This window comes from Girardinichthys multiradiatus, chromosome X, assembly GCF_021462225.1.
Source record: "Girardinichthys multiradiatus isolate DD_20200921_A chromosome X, DD_fGirMul_XY1, whole genome shotgun sequence".
Lineage (NCBI taxonomy): Eukaryota > Metazoa > Chordata > Actinopteri > Cyprinodontiformes > Goodeidae > Girardinichthys > Girardinichthys multiradiatus.
Genome location: NC_061817.1, coordinates 6,314,296 through 6,325,340, shown reverse-complemented (window position 1 = coordinate 6,325,340; position 11,045 = coordinate 6,314,296). Strand labels below are relative to the sequence as shown.

Here is an 11,045-nt window from a genome sequence, read left to right as displayed (position 1 = left end):
TATTAACCACTGTGGAGCGCCTCAGCGCTTCCTTAGGGGTTTCCAATTTGTCAATGCTTTCCCGACTATTTATAGAGAAAAAGAAGAAACCGCTTCCTCAAACTCTCCTTCATTGGACCAATAATGATCAAAACTGAATTGAAGCATACTAATATGTCTCCACAGTTTTAACTTTTTAAACCATACATGACTGAGGTATATGATTGTATAATAATGTGTGAGCAGCTATTTATCCACAACGTTTGTCTCTATGGTCCCTGTGTCTGCAACTGCAGGTGCATTTATTTGTTTGCAATAAAGAGGAAGACATCAAGACAGCATTTGAACTGGGAGCCAAAGGAGTCATGACTGATTATCCAACTCTGCTCACAAGTTACATCCGCAGACACAGGAGTCAGAATTGATCCCAACAACAAAAAACAACGGCAGTGTTCCAATGAAAAGATTACTACAGAAACACAAAAGACTGAAAGAAACACTGCCAGACGAAGGGGGAAATCCTTGCATCCAACCCTGACAGGACAAGCACCGGGTCATATTGCGACACAGCGAGCTGATCAACAAGAACAAGAGTTTCATTCAGTTCTGTAATCATGCAGAGCACTTCATCACTGCTGACAGTGTGATCATGTCTACTGTGTGTATATACTCAGATCAGTATGTAAAGAAACAATTAATGAGCATTGTCAGCATTGAATGTTTAACCAGCTGGAGCCTGTCACCTGACAACTATGATAAGACACTAAAACAAACACAGCTTTGTTTTGACTGGTTTTTTTCTGACATTATTGATTGGTTTAAAGGCATCTTTTGTGATTTTAGAAATAAAAAGGCAAAAAAATGCATTGAAAACAAGGGTAAAAGTACACTTCAGTGCTGCTGTACACTGCCTTGCAAAAGTGTTCATACCCCTTCAACTGTTTCAAGTTAGAACCACACAATTCAATGTGTTTTAAAATGTAATTTATAAAGCATGTTTAAAAAAAACAGCAAGTTTGCCCAAAGGCGCTGTACAAAAAAAAAAAAATAAATTAACCAAGACGTAAAACAGTTATTAAAAGATAATAAAAAGAGTATGTCAACTCACACAGGGCCAAATTCTATTTAAAAATAGATGTTTTTTTTAAAGAATCTTAAAAACAGGACCTAAAGATGTCTAATATTTAAGGGCAACATCTTGCAAAGTTTGGGTACCTCTCTACGTTTCCATCTAGTTTTTGGGACAGCTAAAAGCAGCTGGTCTAGACATGGCTGGAGTAAATGAGAGAGATGCAGAGGAGCAAGACCATTTAGGTGTTTATAAGCCAAGCGGCAGCAGTTTGAACAAGCTGAAGACGTAAAAGGGAAACTAGACTGACACCAGCATAAAGTGCATTGCAATAGTCGAGAAGAGTTGAAATAAAGGCATGTATGATTCTTTCCAAGTCATTCCTAGGCTAAACTGCCTTAGGTTTTGCTCTTTGCCTTAGCTGAAAGAAACTTGTTTGCAAAACTGAGGGGAGCTGTTTATTTAAATTTAAAATCCGAGTCCATAACTACTCCCAAATTTGTGACATGCTGTTTGATGTATGACTCAAGGGAACAATAAATAATAAGCGGGTTGCAGAAGGTACTATTAGGCCTGAACATAATAACCTTAACTGGAATTTTATCTTGTTACGGGTTCTCAGTTGGATTTAGTTTAAGGATTGTAATCATTCTTGAAGTGAAAAGTAGTCACCCAGGTAAACACTTAAGTAGGAATGTAAGTATTTGGTAAAAAAAAAAAATACTCAAGTACTGGTCACTGTTTGATCATAATATCTGACTGAAATTGTACAAAATGGTGTAATCATAACTCTAACCCTCCCATATAAAAATATATAACGTTTGGAGCAAATACATTTTTTTTAATAAAATAAAAAATAAGTAAAAATATTAATTCAAATGAATTTAGGAAGAAGAAATAAACATTTTCATATCATTTTGTCCCAACATAAAGCTTTTGAAACCAAACACCTACAGTAGGTAACATGTCAGAACTGTCATGATGAGTGTTGAGGTGGGACCCAAATGCGTATGAATATGATGAGAAGGATTTAATGACCAACAACCTTACAGTTAGATAAGATACAGGAACTCAGGCAGGTGAATAACAGGAACATGACAGGAGCATGGACTCATGTAGCAGTCAGGGTAACAAACAGGGTGACACAAGAGGAACTAGAGGCAAACAATGAAAACCAAAACTCAAATACTGAGGGAAGTGGAGTATAGACCAATGAACTTAGAGAGGAACTAATCAGGAGGGATATGAAACAGCTGGTGTCCAGTAACCTGACTGAGCAGAGTGCAGGAAGAAAACGGGGACATGTCTATTGAACAGAAACAGTAAACAATGAAACTAAACTAGGGGACATAACCAAGGGGAAAATATGCTTTATAAGGAAACATAAACTAAACATATCTACAACAAGAAACAAGGAAGTAACAAAACTAAACAGAAGGAATGTAAATAAACCCGAATTAAGAGAAAAGCACCTGGCTGAGCAGAAAGTAAACAAATACTGTAGTGGAATCTTCTTATCAAAGTGGGTAGAAGTTGACTCACAACAAGAGAAAATCCGGACTTTGTCTTTATTAGTTTATTCAAAGGCATTAAGCGTTTGAAGACCCTGTCACTGAGTTTAGTCAGTGAAGCAGAGCCACGATCAACATTTACACACAATATTTATACCAAACATAACAGTGTTATCTCAACTTCAAAGAGTCTGTGTTTTATGACCCCAGACCCTTCTCGGGTTCAGAGGTGACAAAGTTATCTAGGAACAAACCCATCTGCACATCACCCTAAAGCATGAGTTTTAACCATTAAACTTCTGATAATGGCTTTACAGATTCCTCCTCTAACACAGATGTTCTGAGGAGTGAGGTAACCTAAAGGTCATACACTTTGGAACACTTAATAAAAGAATTTCCATTACAATACAAAAACCTAACAGACAGATCCTGTGCAAAATAGAGAAATTACTGGAATTGAATAGAGCAGTACCCAAATTTTCCTGTGAAAGTGAAAGTTGAAATACTCTGAGGTGTACATTTTTTTCAAAAGGTTACTACCCACCTCTGCCTGACCCTGCTTTAAGATCAAGATTTCTCCCTGACCCGTCTGCTGTGTTCCTTGGTCTTTGTGGTTTTCTACCAAACCTCTGAGACATTCACAAAACAGCTGGATTTATACTGAAATTTAAATAAACACAGGCTTTTTCACTAATTAGCTGATTGTTGAAGGCAGTTGAGCGCACTGGATTTAATTCAGGGGTATCAGATTAAAAAGGGATAAAAAGAATACATGTCACACTTTAGTGTTGCAGATCATCGGGTCTGCTACGGGTTGCCCAACCAGTTATTAGGTTTAGAGGGCAATCACTTTTTCACACAGGTTAATGTAGGTTTGGATTGTTTTTCTCCCTTAATAATAAAAACATTCATTTCAAAACTGCCTTTTGTGTTTTTTTGTGTTGTCTTTGACTAATATTCTAATTTGTTTGATGATCTGAGATATTTCAGTTGACAAACATGCATAAAAATAAGAAATCTGGAACGGGGTCAAACACTTTTTCACACCACAGTACTTTTTGAACTTTAGTGTTGTTCTGTCACGTAAAATCCATGTCAAAAAAGAAAACAAAGCTGGTGCTTGTAACATCACAAAAAGTGAAACCATTCAAGGGCTGTGAATACTTTTGCAAGGAACTGAACATGCACACACATACAGGGTACTGTTATAATGACACTATACATCTGCATTTTATCCCATTTTTCTACCTAATGGTTAACATGTGCAATGAATGTCACCTGCTTCCCTGTTCTCCCAGGCCAAAGTCCAGCAGTACTGCAACAATGATAATCAATCCGTCTGTTGGTGAAACAAAGGCTGGATTTTTCTTAACCATTTGCCTATGCTGAGTTGTTTGACAACAGAGTTAAAAACCAAATCTAGCTCTTTGTCATATTAGTTCCAAAGAGAGAAGCTTTGAATCAGTCAAAATATCTATAAACTGATGTCATTTGTAATATTCCTTATGATTTAAGTGGCTTGTTGTCTTCGTGTTCCTCTAAATCAACTGTTTGTCATGTCACATGTCTAAGCTTTCAACTGGTAGTATGCTGAACAACAGAAACTATGTGAAGTGCTAAAAACTGGTGCTGCAAATGTTCGACTCAATAAGAAGGCCATCAATAAAAGAATATCATCTGTTTAGCCCAGGTTTGAGAGAATTAAATGGAAATTAAGCTCATAGAGCAATGACTTTATAACTGACATAAAAGGCTTATATGTCTTTCGATCAATGGAAACTTCTTAGTAGGTTTTGGGAAGAGCTTTTTATGGATTTGACATTTTTTGAAATTCTTTTTAGTCAATATGTTGTCTTTGAATGACTGAAACTGACAAGCAGTAAAAGTTCTGTTAATGCCCATCTGGCTTGATCGGGTGTTAATAGAACATAGATGGCTTGTGTTGTTGTGTTGAGGCTTCTGTTGATGTGCTGTAGCATTTGTATTAGTTGAACTGTCTGGGCCATCATATATTTTTTAGTTGAAAGTGAATTTTTCCAGGTTTTTAGTCAGAATTACAACTGGGAAAGTTGGAGCTCACTGAGTACTCACCAACTTTGTTATCCAATATGGTTGCAGAGTATATAGAACACAGTGAAAGTTGCCTTTATAAGCAATTTATTAACACTTCTGTTTATATTAGATCAACCCAGTAGCACACATATTACTGTACAATCTCTATTTCTAAACATGTTCCTTTAGTGTTCTAATACATTAATTAAGTGAAATACATTGTCGCACATTGTGTAAATAATAAGAACCAAAACAAAATGCGAACTCAGTGTTTTCAGAGTTGCAGACTCTGAGACAAAATGATCACAGCATACACCAAAAGCCTGAGTACAGTGACACTTGCTTGTGACTTCAATGTGTTTTTTGTTTGATTTAATATACAGTTAGGGCTAAAATTATTATTACAATTGGTAGATTTAGGTTTAAAGTAATAATTTTATTTCACCACTGTCCGAGCTACCGCACGCTGTTGGCGGTCAGACGCCTCGGAGTTCCTCCGGTCCTTGGTCCCCAGAAGCAATCACACACTTTATCTAACACTGACTCTTCAAGGAACGACTCTCAACCAGTTTCTAACTTTTAGCTCTTTTAATCTAAATTAAGGCAGAAGAATGTTTACAGAGATCAGCGCTGAGGCTCCCATCTCGGACTGTCACCGTCTGTTAGAGGATGACGAAAAGCCTCGATAGAAGGTCACATGTAGTTTTATATCTGGCACTCCAATGCAATGGATGTGCTCTCCCTCAATGATTATCAGTAGACTATGTGTCACCATTGTGGTGTCTATCTGTTAGATTGTGTAGTAGCTGGTGTCCATACTTAATCTAAGTGTGATGTAGGTTTCTAATCAACCCAGTTATACCGGCTACTCCACTATCAAACCCAGTGCCCCAGCTTCAGGTCATTCATGACAACCCTTGGGCCATTTATCCTTGTAATGTGTGTCAATGAGCATTATTGTCCTATTCTAACAAAAGGGAAACATTAGAACTTATGTTTTATATTACTATGGTATGAATGAGAAAAACAGCTGAGTCATATTAATAAAGGTTATTCCTAACACCACGTTTCTTTTGACTAGAAGCACTATTAACGTTTTGCATGGCTCTGCTATAGTCTCTCCAGGACGCCCTCCATTCTCAAAGATTTGGAGCTCAATATCACCAAAGATAATGTTCAAAATAGCAGTGGAAACATGCAAAAAGCTTAATTATTGAGAAGAGCATTAATAATTTTTACATGAATTTTTTTTTATCTAAATCTAAATAAAAACATGAATTTGGTTTTCCTGCTGGAGTCCAACATGCACCGGGAACAGGTCCGACTTAGTGCCGGCAATGCGAACCAAAGTCCAGCTCCACTTGTACAGAGACCAGATGACCCCTAATAAAGGGCCTCCGACTCCATACTCCTGGAGCACCCCCACAGGGCATCACGAGGGACACAGTCGAATACTTTCTCCAGGTCCACAAAGCACATGTAGACCAGTTGGGCAAACTCCCATGAACCCTCGAGTACCCTGTAGAGGGTATAGAGCTGGTCCAGTGTTCCACGGACGGGACAAAGACCACACTGCTCCTCCTGAGCAGTGTGGTCACCAGTCCTGTTCATAACTTTTATGGACAGGATTTCTAGACGCAACCAAGGGCCGGAGGGGGTCTGGTTTGGGAACCAGTGGATTTTGTCTCTTCTTTTTGCAGATGACGTGGTCCTGCTGGCCCCCTCTAGCCAAGACCTACAGCATGCGCTGTGGCGGTTCGCAGCTGAGTGTGAAGCGGCTGGGATGAGGATCAGCTCCTCCAAGTCCGAGGCCATGGTACTCGACCGGAAAAGGGTGGCTTGTCCTCTTCAGGTTGGAGGGGAGTTCCTGCCTCGAGTGGAGGAGTTTAAGTATCTCGGGGTCTTGTTCACGAGTGAGGGGAGGAATGGAGCAGGAGATCGACAGATCCATCTGTGTGGCTGCCACAGTAACGGGGGGCGCTGTGCCGGTCCGTTGTGGTGAAGAAAGAGCTGAGCCGAAAAGCGAAGCTCTCGATTTACCGGTCGGTCTACGTTCCTACCCTCACCTATGGCCATGAACTTTGGGTCATGACCGAAAGAACGAGATCACGGATACAAGCGGCTGAAATGAGCTTCCTCCGTAGGGTGGCCGGGCACTCCCTTAGAGATAGGGTGAGGAGCTCGGCCATACGGGAGGAGCTCGGAGTAGAGCCGCTGCTCCTCCACATCGAGAGGAGCCAGTTGAGGTGGCTCGGGCATCTATACCGGATGCCTCCTGGACACCTTCCTCGGGAGGTGTTCCAGGCACGTCCCACCGGGAGGAGGCCCAGGGGACGGCCCAGGACACGCTGGAGGGACTATGTCTCTCGGCTGGCCTGGGAACGCCTTGGGTTTCCCCCTGGAGGAGCTGGAGGTGGTGTCTGGAGAGAGGGACGTCAGGGTGTCTGCTGAGTCTGCTGACCCCGTGACCCGATCCCGGATAAGCGGAGGAAGACCACGACGAGGTTTTTCTAGTGATTCTCTATTTACATTGTTTTATTATCTTTTGAGAGGTATCGGCTAATTTCCTATCAGAAACAAACCTCTTGGCTGACTGAAAATAATTTTACATCTAAATCCACCAGGGCCTTATATCATTCTAATCTTAACTTTATTAGATATTTAATAAAATTGCATTAAGAATATAAAGTTGATTGAACAATATCAGTACATAAAAACTTGCCTTCCTTATGAAGCTAGAGCAAGCCCTAAGTATAGAACAGTTTGAGAGTAGAAAGATCGGACTCTTCTTGTCAGCACAGCCACAACATCCGAATCCTGGAAACGAATCGGACTTTCCATCACTAAAGACAACCCAACATTTATGAAAGTGGATCGAAAAGAAAGCCTTTTGATAGCCATAAAAGGCTCATGTGAAGCCGAAGCTGATTGGTTGACCCACATTCTAAACGTCTTTTGTGAGTTGTGATTGGTCGACGGAGGTTTGTTTTGCAGCCTTCACCCTTCCTCCATCTGCGTGCTTTCATAAACAAACAACATTTTTGTTCCGCAGGGAACGCATTGCCCTCTGGTCTATCACCCTGACAACATTGTCCGAATCCCGGCTCCTGCTTTTGAAAAAGTCGTGGAAGGACGTTGTTTTCGAGTCGGAACAGAACGCGGGCTCCTTTACAACAACAATCAGAGCTGGGTTTTCGTCCCCAACCGTCAGCGCGTGGAGGGCTGTAGCACCGAGCCGAGCTAAAGGCTGGACTTCACGTCCTAATATTTGCTCTTTGTTTCTGCTTTTATACTGTCAGCCACTGTAGACCGTCGTAGAACAGCTTCGGTTTTAGCAGGTGAGTGAAAACAAATGGAAACATTTAATCCATCTTCGCTACAGTACCGACTTTGCGCAGCTAGCATGCTAGTGATCTCCTTTGTATTTAATTTATGTTTTGACCCATGAGACGCTTATCAGTGTGAAAACAGCTCTGCATATCAAAAACGGACTAACTGGTGGCTTTATTGGGCCAAAGATTGGTTGGGCAAATGGTTTTGAAACAGGAAGAGGGCATGCTGAACTATCTTTGCCTGTTTGGTCTTGTTGATAAAAGATCATAGAACTCACTGCTAATTGAATGCAAATGCGAATTGCTTCTATACTTCAGAAAAAGAGAAATTTTCGTTTTTTTAATTGAAAATGAGACCGACAAAATGTGGAAATTGAGAAATGCTTACTACATTTGACCTTTCAACATAGTTCCTTCAGTTTAGATTGTGAGGAAGCTTAGATATCAAAATTCTAGCATTGTTAGAGATGAACTGATCAGGTTTTACATGGCCAATACGTATTTATATATTTTATTTCCTGTTTGATCTAAAACTTCCATCTTCAAAAACCCCGAAACAGTTTTTTTTAATGTCTTTTTCATGTTATGGTCTTTAAAACCAGACATTGGAACTGGTCAAATCAAAACACAACTTCTGAGAAAATTGGAAATCAATGTAGGCCAGGAATAGTTGATCAGTGCATCTTTAAATCAATTAATAACCAAATATGCACCGATCAGGCTTTCCTAAGAACAGGTTTTCTTTTAGGTCTGAGCTGCAGATTCTGATTATTATTTAAAAAGTTAATGGAAGTACATGTTGTTGTCGGTTGATGTGGTGTTTACAGTCGGTTATTGAACATGGTAAACAAATTGGAATTGTCTTTTAACCTGCTGATCACATCAGATCCGATCAAAGGAAAACTGGCCGATACCGATATCCGGACAAATCGAGATGCACCAATTATACGCCTTTTGTTTTCTTCGTCTTCTATGTTCAAAATAATGATTGACCAGTCAAACGGTGAAAAATCAGTTTTTTGTCATTTTGAATTTTTTTCTCTATTAATGAATATTAGGGACATGCTCTGGTAAACATATCGGGATCATTTGAAACTACTTCATTTTCTTTTGATGCAAAACTACAAACTCAAAAGATATGCACCAAATTGTTCCCTTTTTTTAAGAACAGAACATTGGAGTCAGAAAGACTATCATCCAGGAAAAACCTGATGGGTGCATTTTTAGATCGGACAGTAACCAATTTTCTCCAGTTCTAGAACTTTGAACCCATTATAACTATAAAGCTTTATTTAGTAAGCTGCATGCAGTAGGTAGGAAATATGTTTAAAATGTGGCTCTTCAGTGATCGGACCTGAATTCTGTTCAACCAAATCCAAAGCAGTTTTGCCTGGATTACCATATACAGTAATGCAACATGTTCACCCTGCCTTTTTCCTGCACAGACATGGTGAAGATGACTAAAGCCAAGACTTTCCAGGCTTACCTAGACTCTTGCCACCGGCGTTACAGCTGCGTGCACTGCCGCGCCCATCTGGCAAACCATGACGATCTTATCTCAAAGGTAAACATTCTGCCAAGCCTCTACTGTAATGCTTTTCTTTGTGTGCTTTTCAGTTCTCTTGAGTATTAAAAATAGACAAATCTGCAAGAAACAAATGATTATTCAGTTCTTGATTTCATGTGGGGGGGATTTTATTTTTCTTCCAGTCATTTCAAGGCAGCCAAGGACGAGCATACCTCTTTAACTCAGTGTGAGTATTTTGGACATAACCACAAGTTTCATAACAGATTTGTTTATTTAATCATGAGTTGTTGTTTTTTTTTTTCCACTTCCTCAAATGTCCTCTTTGAAATACTTGGCAATCTGATCTTTTTTTCCAAAGCTTGCAGTTTCTGATATGTTCTGTTTCCATCTGAAAAAATTTGTAATATCGAATGTGTTTATGCAAACCAAACTGTCAGTAGATAAGTAGACTGGACCCCAAAGTTCAGTTGGTTCACTTTGGTCATGCTTGATTTTTGGGTTAGTGGGTCAGCAATACACAATAACAGAACTGAGCTTATTAAACTGCATTAGATGTGCTTAAATCTTGATGGTCATTATTTTTTAAGAAATGTCATGGTATGTTTCTTTTCATGTTCAATAAACTTTCCCTATAAAGAGACATAGTACTGTGCTGTTGAGGATAGAGGCTTGGTTATAGAACAAACATCTGATCTGTGACACTGCTGTTAATTTCAGGGTTAATGTTGGCTGTGGTCCCGCTGAGGAGAGGGTGCTGCTTACAGGACTCCACGCTGTGGCTGATATTTACTGTGAAAACTGCCACACCACTCTGGGATGGAAATACGTAAGTAACTCTAACTACACCTAAAGGTTCTGTGTGGATCTAGTAAATGATTGCAAAAAAACATTTCTCACTGTGTTCCAGGTTGGTGTTCAAAACATCCAACCGAAAAGAAACTGCATAATTTAGAGACAGTGCCTTGCAAAAGTAATCACCCCCCTTGGGATTTTTGATGTTTAGCTGCCTCACAATCGGGAATTTAAATGGATTATTTTCACTGTTTCATTTATAAAACATGCTTACAACTTTGAAGATGTTTTTTTTTTTTTTTTTATTGTGAAGCAAACAAGAAAAAGGACAAAATAACAGAAAACATCAGCGTGCATAACTGTTCATCCCCCTGAAGTCAATACTTGGCAGGTTTGTTGCGGAAGCATTGGCTTTCCATTTCAAGATGATGGATTTGATGGCGCTCTGGAGGAACGTCAAACATTTGGACATTTTTTTGATAACCCCACCCTGACTTGTACTTCTCAACAACTTTGTCCCTGACTTGTTCGGAGAACTCCTTGGTCTTCATGTGTGATGCCCCCTACATGTGTTGCAGCTTCTGGGGCCGTTGAGGAAAGGTGTGTTTATACTGACAGATCATGTGAAACCTAGATTGCACACAGGTGGACCTCATTTCACTAAATATGTGACTTTTATAGATAACTGGTTGCACCAGCTCCTTGAACTCTTCGGGGCTTCATAGCCAAGGGGGAATACAAATGAACATGTATAAAAGCAGGAAGTTGTGTTTTTTTATATA

At 39.7% G+C, this 11,045-nt stretch overlaps 1 protein-coding gene across 2 annotated transcripts in view; it reads left to right on the top strand.

Moving 5' to 3' along the window:
* The first annotated feature begins 7,584 nt into the window (after positions 1–7,584).
* LOC124863007 (protein yippee-like 3) overlaps positions 7,585–11,045 on the top strand; it is a 5,600-nt gene continuing 2,139 nt past the window's right edge. The window contains exons 1-5 of one of the 2 annotated variants that reach the window (XM_047357237.1): positions 7,585–7,949; positions 9,389–9,507; positions 9,654–9,697; positions 10,189–10,297; positions 10,379–11,028. In XM_047357237.1, coding sequence (XP_047213193.1) covers positions 9,391–9,507; positions 9,654–9,697; positions 10,189–10,297; positions 10,379–10,423 — 315 coding nt within the window. In that variant the 5' untranslated portion in view covers positions 7,585–7,949; positions 9,389–9,390 and the 3' untranslated portion in view covers positions 10,424–11,028. Of the gene's footprint in view, positions 7,950–9,388; positions 9,508–9,653; positions 9,698–10,188; positions 10,298–10,378; positions 11,029–11,045 lie in introns of those variants that run through there. The other variant, XM_047357236.1, reaches the window with a different exon arrangement.